The sequence below is a fragment of the Giraffa tippelskirchi genome, chromosome 7, assembly GCF_054371585.1.
Source record: "Giraffa tippelskirchi isolate mGirTip1 chromosome 7, T2T-mGirTip1v1.2.pri, whole genome shotgun sequence".
Lineage (NCBI taxonomy): Eukaryota > Metazoa > Chordata > Mammalia > Artiodactyla > Giraffidae > Giraffa > Giraffa tippelskirchi.
The window spans coordinates 136010453-136031069 of NC_137281.1; the positions used below are offsets into that span (position 1 = coordinate 136010453).

General features: G+C 36.4%; 1 protein-coding gene across 23 annotated transcripts in view; it reads right to left on the reverse strand.

Annotated features, from left to right (window-relative positions):
• PPP2R5E (protein phosphatase 2 regulatory subunit B'epsilon) overlaps positions 1 to 20617 on the reverse strand; it is a 169879-nt gene that overhangs the window by 10913 nt on the left and 138349 nt on the right. For 6 of the 23 annotated variants that reach the window (XM_081509837.1, XM_081509836.1, XM_081509851.1 and 3 more), the window contains 3 exons: positions 20464 to 20591; positions 18141 to 18227; positions 10830 to 13036 (listed from right to left, as the gene is read on the reverse strand). In XM_081509837.1, the coding sequence (XP_081365963.1) occupies positions 12937 to 13036; positions 18141 to 18227; positions 20464 to 20591 (315 nt within the window). In that variant the 3' untranslated portion in view covers positions 10830 to 12936. Of the gene's footprint in view, positions 1 to 10829; positions 13037 to 16214; positions 18228 to 20463; positions 20592 to 20617 lie in introns of those variants that run through there. The other 17 variants (XM_081509833.1, XM_081509832.1, XM_081509842.1 and 14 more) reach the window with 4 other exon arrangements.

Here is a 20617-nt window from a genome sequence, read left to right on the forward strand (position 1 = left end):
TTTTGTACAACCCGTGTCTCCCCTCTCCCAACCTCCCAAAATATCATTCTTTTAATTAAGTCAGTAATTAGGGACTGCATTAATATGAGTATGTAAATATTCTCTCTAGCCTAATAATAAACAGTGACACCATGTACTCCCTGATATCATGCACTGAGGGAGGAGCATCATCTCTGAAGCATCCTATCAATATCCTGAAATAATGCCTATAACTTCAATCTTATCATAAGGAACCATCTGAAACCCCAAACTGAGGGACATTCTAAAACATAACTTACCAGTGTTATTCAAAAGCGTCAGTAATGAAAGATCAGGAAAGACTGGGGAAGTGTCACCAAGTTGAAGAGACTAAGGAGACGAGACAGCTACTTATAACATGGAGTCCTGAATTGGATGCTAGAAGAGAAAAGCGACATTAATGGGAAAACTGGTAAAATCTGAATAAATTCTGTGTTTTAGTTGACAGCATTATATCTAGGATACTTGTGCCAAGGATAAATCTTCTTTGGTTATAGAAGATAGTAACATAAGGGGAAGCTGCAAGAAGGGTATCCAGGAATTCACGGTAATATTTTTCAACTCTTGTGTAAGTCTAAATTTGTCTCAAAATAAAAAGTTTTAAAAGCGAATAAATAACATTGAATGAAAATATGATTCATTTAAAAGTAAGCTAACACATTACAAGTGTAGTATTAAAGTGGCAAAATTAATGGCAGTGATATATAAATTACTGATGTGTGGAAAATACTTACCTTACTTAGTACCAAGCCTGATACGTAGAATGTGTTGGGGTGGGGAAGGGAGAGAATCATGTGTCTCCAAATTACAGCCCTTGAGGGAAACTCTGCTTTAAGAATATCATATATTCGGCTAGACCTCTTCATACAGATGAAAATGGGGGGATGTAGCAAAAATACAGAGACATACACACAGAGGAGAAAGGAAAACAGTTGGAAAGCACTAAAAGGCATATTCTGTAGGAAAGTCAACACTTGGGAAAAAAGGATGACACTGGATAAACCTTCCATTTTTATAAGTTTTAGCCTGAGGGTCAATACCAGGTGAAGGAGGAGAACACAAACAGAACACAAGAGAAAAACTGTTTTTCTGCCCCAAAGAACCAGAGTGCAGGGCAGCCACAGCCACGGGAAAGTGAGGGTGATATCACAGAAAGGACAGCACTGGAGAGGAGGAACCAAAACTTTGTGTGTGTGATCGAACCCAAAACTATGACCACTCCCGACCCTCACCTCCACAGAGCAAACTCCAGAGAAGGATAAAACTAAACGATGATATGAGCTACTTACCAAGAGATGGAGTTTGCAGAGTCCCACCAAGTCAGTTTCTGCTAAAACTAACTAATACTCTTCAGAGAAATATTACACAATCCAGAGTTCCCATAACATAAAATTTAAAGGATCCAAGAAAAAATTCAAATTTACTCAACATACAAAGAACCAGAAAAATGTGACAAATTCTCAAGAAAAAGACCATTGAGACAAGTCCCAGATATTGGAATGTGTGAAAAGAATCTTATGATAGCTATGATAATTATATACAATGATATTAAGAAAAACATACAAGGAATGAAAAGATAGAAATCTCAACAAAGGAATAGACTCCAGAACCATGAGAAAATTCTATAACTAAAAAATACAGTATCTAAAATAAAAATATTTGTTATATGAGCATAACAGTTAATAGAAATGACAGAGGAAAAAGAACTTGAGGAAGATCAATATATTATCAATTTAAAAAGCACTGAAAAAAGATTTTTTTAAAAAAATGAACAGAACTTCCACTAGGATGACTATAGATAAAAACAACAACAGAAAACAACTAGCATTAGCAATGAGGTAAAGAAATCAGAACCCCCATGCATTGCTCAAGGAGTGTAAATTAGTGCAGCTGCTGTAGAAAAAAGTCTGACAGTTCCTCAGAAAATTAATCATAGCTTTACCATATGACCCAGAAATTTCACTCCAACCTTATTTACTGAAACAACTGAAAACATGTATTTAAACGAAAACTCATAATGATCACTCATCACAGCACTATTCACAATAGCCATAAGGTGAAAACAACCTAAATATCAATAAATTGATAATAGATAAATAAAATGTGGTATATCATACAGTGAAATATTCAGCAATAAAAAGAAAGAAGTACTGATACATACAATATGAACGTCAAAAAGAATATGCTAAGTGAGAGAAGCCAGACGAAAAGGTTACACATTATATGATACCATTTATGTGAAATATCCAGAATAGGTAAATGCATAAAGACTGAAGGCTAATTTGTGGTTGATAGGTGTTGGGAGGGAGGAATGGGAAGTGGTTACCTCAAGATTATTGGGTTTTCTTTTGGGATGGTGAAAATATTTGGAATAATATAGAAAAGAAAGCTGTACAATATCTTTAATGTACAAAATGTCAGTGAATAGTCTATTTTTAAATGGCTAATTTTAAAAAGTAAATAAAATGGTTAATTTTATGTGAATTCTCTCAATAAAAAGGTAATTTATTAATAAAAAATGAACAGTACCTGTGATGTATGATACTATAACAAAAATTTAAGTACATGCAATTAGTGTTCCAGAAGAAAGAAAGAGAATGGGACAGGAAAAATTATCTGAAAAATAACGATCAAAATATTTACCAAATCTGGTAATAGGTAAATATGTAGAGATTTAAGCAGCCCAGTGATCTCCAAGCATGATAAATATGAAGCAAAACATTAGGCACATCAGAAGCAAACAGAAAACAAAAGATAAAGAAAAGTTTGAAAATATCCAGAGATGTGCACAAAAAAATAATCCAAGATGAATCATGAACCTAAACATAAAAGTAAAAATTATACAGCTTTCAAAGGGGATATATAAAAGAGTATAATTTGGACTGGCAGGGAGGGAGGAAAGGAAGCAGGAAGAGAGAAAGATTTCATAGGACACAAGAAACAATAATCGTAAAAGAAAAAAAGTTAAATTATATCTCATCAAAATTTAAACCCTTTGCTCATTAGGTATGGAGAAAATATTCACAAAACATATATCTGACAAAGAATTATTATCCAAGAAACAGAAAGATACCCTACAATTCAATAATAAAAAGGTCAACAAAACAATAAAGCAAAATGGGCAAAAATCTGAAGACACTTCACGAAAGAAGATATACAAATTGCCAAAAACACATGAAAAAGGTGTTTAATATAATTAGTCATCAGGAGAATACAAATGAGAACCTCAATAAAATGTCTTTATATGCATTCACCAGAATAGCTAAAACTATTAGAAGTGACACCACTAAATGTTGGCACAAATGTGGTGCAACTGGAATTCTCATACCTTGTTGGTAAGAATGTGAAATGTCATATCCACTGTGGAAAATAGTTTGGTAGCGTTTTTTGTTATTGAGATAAAATACACATAAAATTACATCTACCATTTTGATCATTTTTATGTGTACAGGTCATTTGTATACTTTAGTGTGCAACCATCACCACCACCCACCCTCTTAACGCTTCATCTTTTAATGCTGAAACTCTATACTTATTAGAAGATAACCCCCATTCTTTCCTCCTCTCAGCCCCTGGCAACAACCATTACACTTTGTGTCTTTATGGTTTTGACTTATCTAAGTACGTCATTTAAGTGGAATCAAACACTATTTGCCTTTGTGTGACCAGCTTATTTTCATTTACTATAATGTTCGCAAGGTTCATCTATGATGTATCATCTTTCAGAATCTCCTTCCTTTTTGAGGCTGAGTAATATTCCATGTATATGCCACATTTTGCTCATCCAGCCATCTGCTGGTTGACACTTGGGTTGCTTCCACATTTCAGCTGTTGTGAATAATGATGGGTGTAAAAATAACTCTTTGAGGCCCTGCTTTCATTTCTTTTGGGTGTATACTCAGAAGGGCAATTGCCAGATCATATGATATTTTTATTTTTAATATTTTGAGGAACTGCCATACTGTTTTCCACAGCAGCTGTATCATTTTACATTCCCATCAATAGTGCACAAATGTTCCAATTTCTCCACATCCTTGCCAGATCTTCTTGTTTTCTGGTTTTTCCATAATAGCCATCCTTATGGGTATGAGGAGGTATACCTCATTGAAGTTTTGATTTGCAGTTTGCTAATGATTAGCGACGGAGAAGGCAATGGCACCCCACTCCAGTACTCTTGCCTGGAAAATCCCATGGATGGAGGAGCCTGATAGGCTACAGTCCATGGGGTCGCAAAGAGTTGGACAAGACTGTGCAACTTCACTTTCACTTTTCACTTTCATGCATTGGAGAAGGAAATGGCAACCCACTCCAGTGTTCTTGCCTGGAGAATCCCATGGACGGCGGAGCCTGGTGGACTGCCGTCTATGGGGTCACACAGAGTCGGACTGAAGCGACTTAGCAGCAGCAGCAGCAGCAATGATTAACGATGTTGAGTATCTTTTCATGTGCTTGTTGGCCAGTTATTATCTTCTTTAGAGAAATATCTATTTAAATCCTTGCCCATTTTTGAATTGGGCTGTTTAGGTTTTTTGTCATTTTTTTAAAGTTCTCTATATATTCTTGATATTAACCCTTTTACAGATTTACTATCTGCAAATATTTTCTCCCATTCGCGAGTTGCCTTTTTACTCTGTGAATAGTATCTTAGGATGCACAAATTTTTAAAATTTTCATGAAGTCTAATTCATCTATTTTTTGTTACCTGTGCCTTTGATGTTATGTCCATGAAGTCGTGTCAAATATTGTACAATGTTGTACAGTGAAACTCTTGTCCTATGTTTCTAAGAGCTTTATTGGTTTGGGTCTTACATTTAGGTTCTTGATTCATTTTGAGGTTATTTTTGTATATAGTGTTAGATAAGGGTCCAACTTCATTCTTCAAAGTGTGGATATCCAGTTTTCACAGCATTGTTCTTTGAGAACACTCTCCTTTCTTCATCAAATGGTCTTGGCAACCTTGTCAAAAATCTTCTGACCACATATGAGTTTCTTCTGGGTTCTCTATTTTATCCCATTGGCCTATATAGCTTTATGCCAAAACCACCACACTTTGATTAATGTAGCTTTACAGTAAGTTTTAAGATCAGAAAGAGTGTGTCCTCCAGTTTTGTTCTTCTGCAAAATTGTTTTGGCAATTCACGCTCCCTTGAGATTGCACATAAATTTTAGAATGGGTTTTTTTTTTTAATTTCTGCAAAAAAAACTTTTATCAATCAATTATTATCAATTTGGATTTTGATAATGATTACATTCTATCTGTAGATCACTTCAGCAGTATGGACATTTTGCCAATAATAAGTAATCCAATCAATAAACATGGAATATGTTCCCATTTGTCTTAATTTCTTTCAGCAATGTTTTGTGGTTTTCATTGTACAAGTCTTTCACCATTAATTACTAAGGATGTTATTCTTTTTGATGCTAATAGTATATGGAATTGATTTTGTAATTTCCTTTTCAGTTTGTTCATTGTGTATAAAGATGAAACTGATTTTGGTGTGTTCACTTAGTATTCTGCTACTTTGCTGAATTCATTTATTAGTTCCAACAACCTTTCGTGGAGTCTTTCGAGTTCTCTACATGTAACAACATACCACCTGCAAACAAATTTACTTCTTCATTTCCAATTTGGATGCTTTTTCTTTTCCTTGCCTAATTGCTCTGAATAGAACTTCCAGCACTGTGTTGAATATAAGTAGTGAAAAAGTGGGTATCCTCACCTTCTTCCTGATCTTAGATGAAAAGCTTTCAGTCTTTCACCACTGAATACAATGTTTGTTATGGATTTTCACATGTGGCTTTTACAATGTTGAGGTAATTTCCTTCTATTCCTATTTTGTTGAGTGTTTATCATGAAAGGGTGTTGAATTTTCTCAAACACTTTTTCTGCATAAGTTGAGATGACTGTGTGGGGTTTTTTCCCTTCATTTTGTTGATGTGGTGCCTTACATTGACTGATTTTTGTATGTTGAATCATCCTTGCATTCCAGGAATAAATCCCATCTAGTCATGGGGAATAATGTTTAATATGCTGCTGAATCTGTTTGCTAGCAATTTGCTGGACATTTTTGTATCAATGTCTATAAGGGATATTGGTCTTTAGTTTTACTTTCTTATAGTATCTTTGTTTTTGGTATCAGGGGTATACTGATCTGATAGGAATGGGTTAGGAAATGTTCCCTCCTCTTTGATTTCTTGAAAACATTTAAGAGGCATTGGTATTAATTCTTCTTTAAATGTTTGGTAGAATTCATTATTGAAGCCACCTGGGCCAAGATTTTTGTTGGGAGATTTTTGATTACCAATGCAATCCTCTTACTAATTATAAGTCTATTCAGATTTTCTATTTCATGGTGATTGAATCATTTCATCTAGACTAACCAACTTTTTTTATTGTTTGGCAAACAAATGTTCACAGTGCTCTTACAGTGTTTTATTTCTATAGAATCAGCAAAAATATCTCCACGTTCATTTCTGATTTTTAGTAATATGAGTCTTCTTTTATTTAGTCCATCTGGTTAAAGGTTTGTTAATTTTGCTGATTTTTTCGAAGTACCAACTTTGGATTTCATTTTTCTCTGTTGTTTTTCTATTCTCTACTTTATTTCTGCTTAATAATCTTTATTACTTCCATTCTTCTGCTGTGGGCTTAACTTTTGGGTTTAATAAAGTATTCATCAAACATGATAATATTTTTCAGGTTACCATGTGTCACACTTTATGCTATTTTACATACACTGCCTAATAGAATATAACAACACTGAAAAATAAGTACCACTTTACAAATGAATTTGAGGCTTAGCTCAAGCAGTTTTCCCAAAGTCACACTGTTGATAAATGTCAGAAGCCAAATGATCCCACGGGTCTCTGTCTTCCAAGTCCATGGTCATCATCTTGGGTGACACTGGCTGAAGACACTGTGCCTGAAGAGCTTTGGGGAGGACAAAGGGGGCCGTGACTGATATCCATCCTGGTTCTGAGGCCCCGTATCATCTGGTAGCAGCAAAATTTGACTCAAATTGTATAATTAATTCAGACTGTGAATTAAACTAAATGAGACAATAAAGATGTAGAAAATAGGAACAACAGAGGATGAGCAAAACTCTGGACAGAGGTAATCAATTAACATTGTTCCAGTCAATGAATGTACATGACTTTTAATGGTCTTTTTGGTATGGGGAGTAGCATATAAGTATTCAGTTTGTTTCTTAAAATCTTCCTTCTCAAGAATATACAATGAACATGTATCATAATCAGAAAAAAAAAATCAAATTTTAATTCCCCTAATCCCATAGTCTTGGTCAACTATTCCATACTTTTCCATACTTAGTCTCAGCTAAAACAAACAAACAAACAAAATCCGGATTAGACATTTGTTTTGTTTCATTATAAGACAGGAAGCCATGTTATAGAAAAGGTTAGATATTCCATGGAAATCAACTCATATTTCTATGAACCCTAAAATTCTTTGTTACAAGTTTCTTCTTGGTAAGTAACTTACCAAGAAGGTGATCTTCAGATATAAAATTGTCATGCTTTGAAATACAAAACTACTAAATGTACAAGGATTCTTTTTTCCCTTCCCAACTCAGTTTAACTGAACATGAAACATTAACTAGTTAACTCTACATGGTTCCAAATCTAATTAGCCAAGAGAGTAAACCACACCTAAATCAAATGCTTTACAAAGAAAGTATTTCATGGTTAACTACAGATGACATTCCTCTCATCACATAGCAATGAGGCCCACATCCCCTGCACTTGTATCTGAGCAGACTTTGTCACTGTTTGAGCAACACAATATGACAGAAATCATGCTGTGACAGTTTCTGGGCCCAGGTTTTAAAGAATTGGCAGTGTCCACCTCTTGTCAATTAAAACGCTCATTCCTAGTCGTCATACTTTGAGGAAGTAAAGGAAGGCACCCCCATAAGGAGGTCTGTGTCAAGAAGAACTGAGGTCTCTGGCTGAACCCCAAGTCAACAGCCAGCACCGACTGGCCGGCCATGCAAGTGAGCCATGTTGGAAGGGAGTTCTGTCCCACTTGTTAAACCCAAGCTGACACTTGAATAGCAAAGACAAGAATTCTTGCCAAGTCCTGCCCACATCGTACATTTGTGAACAAAATAAATAACTTCGATTTTGCCACCAAGTTTTGGGGTATTTGCATATCCAGCAACAGACCCTGGAGTCCACCCTAATTACAAACTGATTTTCTCAAGTTCAAAGCCTGAACATACCAACCTGTCTCACATTTATATTGATCAAATCTACTCTTTGTATGGTTCACAAAGGTCATGGGAGTCAGAAACAGATGAACAAACACACATAGCCAGGCGCCTGAGAACTCTTCACTGCTTCTTTATTAGGATGCACCCACAGTACAGAACCTCTCACACATCTGTGAAAGGGGAAGGTTACATTTTCCTTTGGGAGCACCTTCATTTTCGTTTCTGTTACCACTTTGAAGAAAGTAAATCATTTCCATAGAAAGACATTTTAAACTCCAAGTGTCTTAAGATTCAGCTTGCATTTTGTTGTGTTTGAAAAGAAAGTAGCATATTTTAGCCAATGCCAGAAGATTGTTTTGTGGCCTTTTAACTTTCATGTGGATCAGAAGTCTTTACTGTCTGGTTGAACCAGTCTATAATTTTCATATGCAAATTTTCATATCAAAAATGTTTCATATTTTACCTCTACCCACAAACAGATGCTGTTTAAAAAAACACACACACACAACTAAATTTAAAACCAGTCATGAACCACAGCATTTCTAACAGGGAAAATGAACTTTTGCTGCCCTCTCCTGCTAAAACAATGAAATACTAAAATACCAAAAGATGAAGCTAAAGCGAAATCCTCAAACCAAAAGCAATGGATATGTCATTCTCATTATACCTCAATCAAAAATCAGACAACAACCAGAAAATGTATTGGTAATATTTATATTTGAAAGTTCCCCATTGATACATGAGGTCTGGATTACAACTTATATACAATAAGTGATTTCCAAAAAAGTAAAGAAAAGAGAAGGGAAAGAAGAAAAGACGGGTGGGAGGGAAGGGAAGGAGTGGGGTAGAAAAGGAAACCTATATTCATAGATGTCATAATCTGGGATGTTTATTTCCAAGAGAGATGCTACTGCTGCAGTCGTGCACAAGAAGCAGCACAAATTAACATTCCACTAGACTAAAATTTGCTCAGCTTTCTCTCAAGATGCACCATCCTTTTAGAGTTTCAAAATTAAATACTGAGAAATACAAAATGTGTTGCCAATATAGCTACTACAAAAATTCTTTGTGGCTCATTCCTTAACTCCACTCAGAGAAGCAGCTGAGCCAGAATATAAAAATAAAAATATCGATGTGCAAATAAAGTATCACTGATCATGTCTGGTGCCACCTTTTTTGTTCTAGGTGACTGTCACTTTGTCATAACATTGGTAATAGCATCAAAAGAGAGAATCTCTTTATTTCTTGGGCCAGGTCAGTGCATCCAATTGAAGGGAAAAAAACAAAACAGAAGGGGAAAAAAAAAAACCACCTCTGACCACTTAAAAATGCCAATAACATCCATACATCTTCCCTTTCCCACCCCACCCCCAACCCGGCCCCCACAAAAAAATAAAAAAGCTTTTAAAGCTCTAAATATACTTTTTTCTTTCCATAGTGTGATTGAGCCTAGGGCTATACATTTAAGTATAGCAGGTGCAATTATAAGCAATTCCTGGCTCTGCACCCTGGACTGTCCCACGCATAGAAGGAGGTACAAAATAAATTAAACCCTTCCATTTAGGCAAGTGAGCCCAAGATGAAGGAGTATAACCCTGCTTGTGAGTATCCAGAGGCATTGAGGGTATTACTTATATCTCACTTTTTAGATTTTTTTATTTTATAAAAAAACAGATGTTAGGGAGAGCAAAATATAATAAAATCTCAAAGGACAAAAACCAAACACTGAGGGAAAACAACTGGGGACCCTTGCACAATGAGAAAAGGAATGCATGCTTGATCCAAAGTAGGAGATGGGTCAATTCACTCACATGGTTGTTCTAGGCCCACAGCCTAAGGCCTCAGCATCCTTCTAAACCACAGGGGTTTGTTTTTGTTTTTCTTCCAAAGACACTCTTAATCCTACCCCTGAAACCAATATGGTAGGGATAAGGTTGGAGTGATCATCACTCACCAACTACAATATTTGCTATTTAAAAAATATATTTATATATAGTTCTGGAAACTAGGAAGCAAACAAAATATAACACAAAGATGCATTTGTCACAATTAACTCAAGTTGCAGCAACAGCAGAAATGTGGGAAAGGACAAAGAGAGAGGGCTGCTGCAAATGCAGCAAGTACGTCCTTAAATATGTCACATAGTGCAACAGTCAGGTTACCTCAGTTACTCTGTGTCACTGGATACAACATGACAAATGTCACATTGTCACTTTCAGTTAAAACAGAAAAGACAGTGTTTCTTCTCAGAAGTTGCCCTATGAATTTTAGACATATAGCTATAATAGCTTCTTTAAATATGTCTAAAATTTGGCTTTGTTCTTCTCAGTTTGGAATGCTCAACATACGAAATTGACATCAAGGATATCGGTACAGCTTTCACCTTAACTCTGAGGACAGGGTAAGGTACAATAAAGAACCCTGGTCTTTCTCATTTCAAATGACTGCATTTCATTCTAACGGGCAGAGAGATAATTCACAAACCTGTGACCTTAATAGCAAACAAAAGTTCATATTGTCAAAATTAAATATAAAGCGAAGTCAAAACTCATGGGCTAAAATCAAAAGGGCGGAAGGAGATGGTTTGTTACAAATTTATTTTTATCTTTAGCATTTGAACTTGCACCTTTGCTCCAGCACTTTTAAAGTAAGTTCTTTCATCTTTGGCAGCCTCTGCCAGCTTTACATTGAATCCCCGTTAAAGTTCTTAAAAAAAAAAAAATCTATTAATTCCACTAAACCATGTTGTGTTTGATATTGCATATGACTCTTTTACTGCTGTTTCTTTTTCAGAATTAACAATGCCAAGTTTTGTTTTTGTTTTACAAAGTTATTGAGATGACAATGTCCATAATTGGCTGACTTTTTATGCACAAACTGTGATCTGATAATCCTGAAACACTTTATAGGGGAGAAAGGTCAGCGGCTTCTTTTTTCCTTTTTTCTTATAAAGAATAAAACTGCATGTTCTATCTTATATTTTAAATGGAAGGAAGAAAATATACAAGCCCATATTGATACCATATTTCTATTAAGAGTAACAACAGTTCATATGTTCCTGTTTGCTACTATCACAATTCAACACATGAATGCAGAATCAGCTCCATATCACGAATACTGCTGGAAGAGATGGTTTAGGATTATCAACTCACTGCTGCCATGTCCATAACAAGCAAAAGCATCCTGGAAATAAATCCCAAAACACATATCTTTCAGTACAGGATAATGCAACTGCATTAGGTTAAGTACACAATGTACACAGTTTTATCAGCATTTTAACTCCCCAAGATGTAAGATTCCTCTTTCAAATACAAAGCAGAGAGCCAGTAAGATATATCTATAATACAGCCCTAGATTTTGTGGGGTTTTTTTTGTTTGTTTTCTTAAACAATTTGGTCACAATGCACCTTTGATATAAAAGCATTTTTAAACTTTATTATTAACACTCAGGACATTAGGAATTTCCAGATTTTTTTCAGTAGCATTTGTAGAACCACTTTTGGTAACAAATACAGTAGTTAGGAATACGCATCCAATCCAGAATGCATAATAATGTTTATCCTGAATCCTTTCTGGCTTAAAAACAGGGCTGGCGCTGTGATGGGATATAGAACGAGAATCTACAAAAAACACTGTAATATGTTTGTTTGTTTGTTTTCCCCAGAGGCTACATCCTCTTTTTGCTGGAATACTTTATAAATACATATTAAAAAGTAAGGCAACAACTCCAAACAGTCCAAGCTGTTTGCTCAACTCTATTCCCAATTAGATTCACAATCCTGGCAATCAATTTCATGGTTGTACTGTTTAGTGTTTGTCCTTCTTATTTCAAAATGGCCCGAAAGGATGTCTCGTGACATTTCTAAAACATCTCTGGTATGCGTGTTCAATGATGTACACAACTAACACTGGTCAGGTACTGAACCCTATCTTGTCCCAGTGCCTGTTTTCAAAGGATTCAAGACATTGATCTGGATTCACCATAAACTCATGTATGAATCCAAAATTCCCTTCCCTACTATGTTTATCACCTGTTCTCTTTTACTCCTAACTTTAAAACTAAAGGAGTACCAGGACTACGTGGCTACTGGAAAGATGTTCACTCCAGTAAACAAAACTTTTACCATGGGACCTTTATAATTCATAGCCCCATTCCACATTCAACTCATGAAGATGTGCAAAAGGAAAAGGTGTCAAATTACAGTCAAGTTATCCAGAGGAGGATGTTATACAAACTTATAAGGAAATGACAGTCTTTTTTTTTTCCTTCCTTTACTATAAATACATTTAACAGCTTAGCAGAAAGACAAGCTAAATTTAAGATTGTTCACATTTGAAAATTGTTTCATACTCTCTGCTAATGATAAATAAGGAACTCCCAATAATGGAATTTTAATATAGCAATTTCATCAACAGATCTCTGAAGACTGCTTTTTTTTTTTAAGAGGGTTAGAACAATAATTACGTTTGCCAAGTTCTGAGAAGTCCATCTACTGTCCAAACTTTGGATTGAAGTCCTTATTTTTTTTTTCCTTTTCTTAGAGACAGGTATATACAGTGCTGTTGTAATAATGAAACAAATGTGAAATCTACTGTAAAGTTGCACAATACAGAAAACTGTTGCTCCATCTTCTACTACATAAATGTGTGACTCCACAGGTTAGTAATGTTGTTGTCGTTATTTTCGTTAAGTTGGAATTATCCCATCACGTCTAAGACCTCTCTTTAACTCCAGATCCTCCAGTTTTTTCCACAATTCTTCACGTTCCTTTTCTTTCTTTTTCTCACTGGGGAAAAGAAATAGAATATAAGGTAAACAACTGAGAAAGTTTAAAAAGATTATCCAACAATAACTGCCCCTTTGACGTACTCTAACACAGTCTTTTAAAGATCTCTGAAAACTCTGGCATTAAACCTGTAGGTGTTTCATCTTTTTGGTTTTCTCTTTTTTTTTTCCTTGACACATATATAGAAACAACATAGAGTAGAAAATGACAAGAATATTTTAAGATTTCATTTCACATTAACATTCCTTTACACTTAGCTTAATAAGGAAGACGAACTTCAAAATACCAAGAAAACAAATGATCAACATTTATAAGTATCTGTTACCCTAAATCCAATGGCATATTAGTTATTTTTACTTTGGGTCTAGTTCAAATCTGATTTTCTTTTTATCTCTGAATAGTTTCTCAAAGGGCTGCTAGAGATGACACTGACATAGAGAACGTAATAGGTCAAGAAAACATACTTCCTCTTTATTATGGTCCATTTTTTCTACATTATATGTACGTAAAGTCTTTAGCAGAATCTTGTTCTTAAAAATATCAAACCAAAGAAACCAAATTATGAATTTTATACCTATATATAAAATTAAACATCCTTTCTTCTATAATTTCAGTTTTAATTCTCAACAGAACTTTGTTGCTATTATCAGTTATTAAATTTTTAATGTTCCAAGCCTTCAAATTTGGCTCAATATCAATTTGTGACTTACAGACTTCAGATTTCACCGGTTTAAATTTCCCCAAAAACTAGATGTTCAAAATAGGGTAAGCAAATTTTATTTTGCCAAGGACATTTTTAGATTACCACACTTTTATATAAGAAAAGATGTTAACTTTAATATCAATGAAGTATTAAGTACTCAATCCAGGAGTACATGGCTACATTATAAATTCATTTATGAAAAATAACTCACTACACTGTTCCTAGTTTCCTCATGTTGTGATGAACCAGTAAACAGCAGATCTGATAATATTTGTGAATCCATAAATTCAGATAATTCCTAAAAACAGGGGCTCTACTTCACTTGGGAAGAATTTGACTTCACTTAGCAAGACTTTTGTACTTCACTGTAGTACACTATATTTATTCAGGGAAGGAAATCCACATAAGTGAAATGTATATATAATTCCACTGCCTTATATTTTTTAAGTCATTACCAGTTTTTTAAGTTGTACTGATTATCCACAGCAACAGAAATTAATCTTCATCCTCCCCGGCCAAAATACCTCTAGAAATATCTAAACATTTTTACATCCCCATTTCATCATTTTATACTTAGTATTTTGGCAATTTAAGCCTTGTTTACCGCAACTAGTTTTAACTGGCTCAAATACACTTGATACAACATGAATTTTAGTAGGCATAATAGTTTTTTCAAACAATTACCTACTTGGTAACTTTGACCCTGAAAAATTTGATGTATAGGGCAATAATTCTCCAACCATTATGGATCCTAGATACCTAACTGCAAAGCAAAACTGTTTGGTAAATTATCACTTTTTGTTTCTCAGCACAATTTGGGGATAACATTAGATCTGTCTAAAGATTTATTTATTAATTTATTATTGGCTGTGCTGGGTCTTCGTTGCTGTGCAGGCTTTTCTCTAGTCGTGGTGAGCGGGGGCTAACTCTTTGTTGTGGTGGAACAGGCTTCTCAATGCAGTGGCTTCTCTTGTTGCAGAGCGCAGGCTCCAGGCACTTGGGCTTCCGCAGACTCGGCATGTGGGCTCAGTCACTGTGACTCGGGCTCTAGAGGGCTGGCTCAGTAATTATGGCACACAGGCTTAGTTGCTCTGCAGGATGTGGGCTCTTCCAACTGACCAGGGATCAAACAGGTTTCCCTTGCACTGCAAGGCAGATTCTTAAAGAATGGACTCCCAGGGAAGCCCAACATTAGGTCTAAATAAATGCTATCATAGAATACTGATTTGAAAGTAAATTCTGCTGATCATGCTGAGTTTCAATGCATATTGATCTTTTTACTTGGAAGAAGAGGAAGATAGTAAGCAAGGACTTTAGAGACTTTATTCAACTAAAAACCAGCTCCAACATATGCTAGGTTCTTATTGCCCTAATTTACAGTTTAAATGAAGAGCTGACATGATTAAACATTCATAATCTTGTTACTGAGGCGTTTTACCAGTCTTTGATCAAGAGTTGTATAGCATTTGAGACATTACTTTGCCAACAAAGGTCCGTCTAGTCAAGGCTATGGTTTTTCCAGTAGTCATGTATGGATGTGAGAGTTGGACTATAAAGAAAGCTGAACGCCGAAGAATTGATGCTTTTGAACTGTGGTGTTGGAGAAGGCTCTTGAGTCCCTTGGACTGCAAGAAGATCCAACCAGTCCATCCTAAAGGAGATCAGTCCTGGATGTTCATTGGAAGGACTGATGTTGAAGCTGAAACTCCAATACTTTGGCCACCTCATGCGAAGAGTTGACTCATTGGAAAAGACCCTAATGCTGGGAAGGACTGGGGGCAGGAGGAGAAGGGGATGACAGAGGACGAGATGGCTGGATGGCATCACCGACTCGATGGACATGGGTTTGGGTAGACTCCAGGAGTTGGTGATGGACAGGGAGGCCTGGCGTGCTGCGATTCATGGGGTCCCAAAGAGTCAGACACGACTGAGCAACTGAACTGAACTGTATAGCAATCAATGCAGTCTACCCTATGGGGCTTTTCTTCTAGATAAACTTTTTGCTGAGTTATCATACATCTTTTATACTGACAGCTTTATCTTCAAAAACCCTAAATATTTCTGATATAGCTTCTGTCACTCCTATTCTTTCCCACTTTTCTCTCTCCCTGTAGGTGGCAGTTTAAAAACTTCACTATGCTGTCATACTAGGGATAATGTCAAACTCCCTGTTACAATTTCACAGAGCACTAATGTTGACATATGTATCCATCAGTGTTAGTTATTCCACCTACCATTTTCAGATTTGTAATACTTAAAAAAATGTTGATCTGAACTGCAACAGTTACTAACTTCTTGCCTTCTAGAAATAAATCCACTTTTTATTTCTTGTTGGGACTCTTTGTGACCCATGCATTGTAGCCCACCAGGCTCCTCTGTCCATGGGGATTCTCCAGCTAGGAATACTGGAGTGAGTTGCCATGCCCTCCGCCAGGGGAATCTTCCCAACCCAGGGATCGAACCCAGGTCTCCCACACTGCAGGCAGATTCTTTACCATCTGAGCCACCAGAGAACCTCTTGTCGGACAATACCAAATAAATCTCTTTAGTCTCTTTTCCTCTTCCTATATCCACGGAAAAACCAGTATTTCCATCTACTAAGTATACCCTTGTATTGCTCATTAGACATAATACTAGTTTTTAAGTAATCCGTCTGTGTCAATGTATGGCAAAACCAATACAATATTGTAAAGTAAAAAAATAGATTAAAAAAAAAAAGTCCACTCACTATAAATCACTTTAAAACACCAGACTGTCATAGTCAGCTTCAGAGTGTCTATTTGCTGTTAATTATCTTTTTTCAAGAGCCTGGCCTATTTAGTTTAAATCATAAATGATCATAAAACAGTTTTGGAATTCAATAAAAATGAACGAAATTAATACAAATGATTTGAATATTTTAGAAACAGGTCTTCAGTAGTCTTAATGGACTTCTACAGATTTAATCCTTATTCAACTAGGAAAATAAAAATGGGTTTTTAGTTACTCTAAAAAGAAGGATATTATGTACAATGCACTCCTTAATGGTATATCACAGTATGAAAACACTTTTCGTATTCCATAAAGTTGCTCTTCTATACCACATACTGGTAATTTTTTAAAAAATCACTATGACGATCCTCTGTCCCCTGCCACCAAACCTTTCCCTTCATTTCACCTTTTTTCTAAAATCCAAGTAACATATTAAAAAATCAGGAAAAGGTGCAAGGGAACCACAGTTTTTCTCAGGAGGTTTAGCCAGGTCCTGAGTATGAACACAGGGATCCTTGAAGGTCTATGGTTTTATAATACACACAAAGCTGACATTTTCTTCTGGATGAGAAAAGTCAACCCAGCAGTTCAACTACTAACGAGCTCTCCAGACTTTCCTCAACCTCTCCAAGTACATCAAGTCAGGGTCTGAATATTTGTGTGTCCCCAAAATTCACATGTTGACATCCTAAACCCCCGAGGTGATGGTATTAGTAGGTGGGGCCTTTGGGGTGATTAGGTCATGAGGGTGGAGCCCTCATGAATAGGATTAGTGCTCTTATGAAAGAGACCCCACAGAGATCCCTTGCCCCTTCCACCTTGTGAAGACATAGTGAGAAGGTACCAGCTCTGAACCAGAAAGAGGGCCCTCATCCAACCATGGTGGCGCCGTGCTCTTGGGCTTCTGGATTCCAGAACAACATTTTTGTTGCTTGGAAGCTACTCACAAGATACCTATAATGTGGTATAGCAGCCCACACAGACTAAGACACATCTTTTGGAAAGTTGAATATACTGAACAAGAAATAACAAAATTGAAGAATCACGTAAATGAAATCAAGAAAGACCCATGAAACCAGAAGCACTTATTATAATGAGTTCAACTGGTTTCTGCTCCCTTTTGATCTTAAAGGTATCAAGATTTGCATAATACTCTTTATCTCCTTGTTCTTTTCACTGCCCTCTAAATCACAGGAATGTGCTGGGTTCTAGTATAGAAAGTTAAGTTCTGGGTCAAAGAGCTAAACAAAAACCATGCCCCATCTCTCTTGCTCCTGGAGTGAAGGACAAATCAGCCCCATTCTAGTTCAGAATGGGAGTGAATCCAGATGGCAAACGACCTGATGGTCCCCTTATGTGGGCCTGAAACACCAGTTACACGCCAGGCTTCTAACCGGGACGCAGAAGAGAAACATTAGGGAAGGGAAGGAGGACAGCAGCCTTAACCAAAATGACACTTTGTTGCCCAGTGGCACACTAATAAAGACACAGCTAATGCACATGCAAAAATGAATATGGAAATAAATAAAATCATGCTGCTTAGGATTTCAGGTACAACTAGGCAAATTCGGCAAAGATCAAGGAAAGAACTCAATAGTTTTATGCGCAGCTGACAAAAAAGCTTTAAAAAGTTACCGCTGACGATCTGACTTGTATGTGGCTGTCAGCTCATCAAACATGGTGCTGTTCATTTCCATAAATGCCTTCAACACATTGTACACTAACGCCACAATAGCCCTGGAAGCACAGAGAGAAAGGAACGTGTTGGTTAGTCCTACGTAATGGGTTGCTGCCCAAAGAAAATGCATGTACAACCTTTACCTGAATGACCTCCTGATATTGCATCGTCTCCATCCCTTCTTTAGTTACAACAACTAGAAATGACCTACAATTCATTTCCACATGAAGAGAGCTACATTCTTTAGACAAGAGATCTTTCTCAGGGCTTGGCAGGATTAGAAAAAGAAAATCTAATTTTGCCCTTCTAATCATTGGTACTCAGAATAGACTTGCCTACGGACACTTGTTAATTTCAATTAATAAAAAGGCAAGTATAAAAATAAAGCAACTTCACCCTAAAAATGAACACTTGTGGCAGGAGCAACTTTTGAGACCTGAATTTGCATAGAATTTTATTTTTAAAGTGATAATATACATAATTCATCAACATCAAAGGCTGTTCCCATGGTAACAAATTTTATATATCTATAATTCATATTCAAAGATGATACCAAGCCCCTGTAAGTTGGGCAGCTTAATATGAGTTACATTTCTAGTGGTGATTTGCATCAGTCCTCTTGCTGACTCAACTCACAGGCTGAAGGTAATTGGCTAGCTGGTGATGGCTGCTATCAGCGATGGCACACGAAACAGCTCAAGAGCCAAATGGCTGCCCATGCTTATCAAGTCTAAGAATAAGCTCTTGGCAATGTGAGGACTCTGCCATGACAAGCTTAGTATCTTCAGACTAGAATCTAAATAACACTTCCCTGTGCAAAACTATACAACATTTCTTCCATTTTGCGTGTTTTCCAACACCACTGAAAAAGGCATTCCTTGGGTTTGAAGTTTCTAAAACATTTATAAGTGGATTTACTGTGTTGCTTCTTCCCTGTGTTCATTAAAAGAGAAACTTCAGCCATCTTTTGTTGAAAAGAAAGACATTCTCAGATATGACAGTGATGGAGCTGTGACGGAGAAAAGGCAAATATAGTCTGCTGAGCGGTTAAGGACACATGCTAGAACCATTCTCTGGATTCTCAAGAGGCTGCCTACATAATGAGATTTAACTGTTTGCCAACTCTTATATTTTTATAAGCTTTAGTCACAAATTTGACAAATGTGAAACGTGAGAAATATGATATTTTACAGTTGTATGCAAAACTTGTAGACAAACATACTATGAGTGAGTGAAGTCACTCAGTCGTGTCCGACTCTTTGCGACCCCATGGACTGTAGCCCACCAGGCTCCTCCGTCCATGGGATTCTCCAGGCAAGAATACTGGAGTGGGTTGCCATTTCCTTCTCCAAAAACATACTATGGAAATACTTAATTATATTTGATTTTTAATGCCACATTCAATTTTCTTTCTATGTCATAGAGAAATATGTAAAGTCATTCAAATACAGAATGCTTTAACTTTCATAAGACTAGATGATAAAAAACATTCAAAAATGTTTTTTCCCTCTACAGAACATGTATAATGACTGAGTTGGTTTTTAAAAAATGGATCTTGCTAAAATGCAAATCAATTCAGACCACTTCCCTTCCTACAACTCTCTAGTGTTCCCTTATTATTTACTTGGTGAAGACTCATGTAGGCACTACTCTACTTTCTGACCCAATCTTCCAGCAAACTTCTCAAATGACTGTGTGCTTTAGCCCTCCCACATTCACAGGTCTCAGAACATGACAGGTGCTTCTTACCTTTTGTGCCTTTTTAGGTGATGGGTAAACCCACTATCTGAATGGGCTACCCCCATCCCATCCACTTGCCCAATTCTTTTAAGATTCAGTATGAGCATCATCACCCCCATCAATATACAAATTTCTCCACTTGATCCAGAGCATCCCCAAAAGCTCTTAGCTGTATTCAAAGACAGGTTAAGATGCCCTCAAGTAAACAGATACGTGAACATAACAACACTTAAAGCACTGTTTTATAAAAAAATCTGTTTACCTGTGGGTCTCCCCAACCAGTCAGTGGATTTCTAAAATGTAAACATTTTTACCTTTTCACACGCGTATCTTCAGCATCACGCACAAATCTGACACACAGCATGCACACAAGACATTTTATCAAGCAAAAGAGAAGGAAGGAGGAAGAGAGGCCAAAGGAGAGGAGGAGAGGGAAAGATGGAAGGAGAGAGGGAAGTGTGGAGAGAGCGGGGAGGAAAGAAGGAAGGAAGGAAGAGGAGGAGGGGAGGAAGGAGGGAGGGAGAAAGAGAAGGAGAGGGAAAACTGTAAACCTACGGATTCCAATGTTCTTTTGAAATCCTATAAAGACTGGAAAACATGATGGGAAGGATGACGTTAGAGTTTTCTTCTATCAAACTCATGATGTATTCATTATTCCAATAATAGAGTGCCCTTTCTGCCACCTTTGAAAAAAGAAGAAAATGTTAAC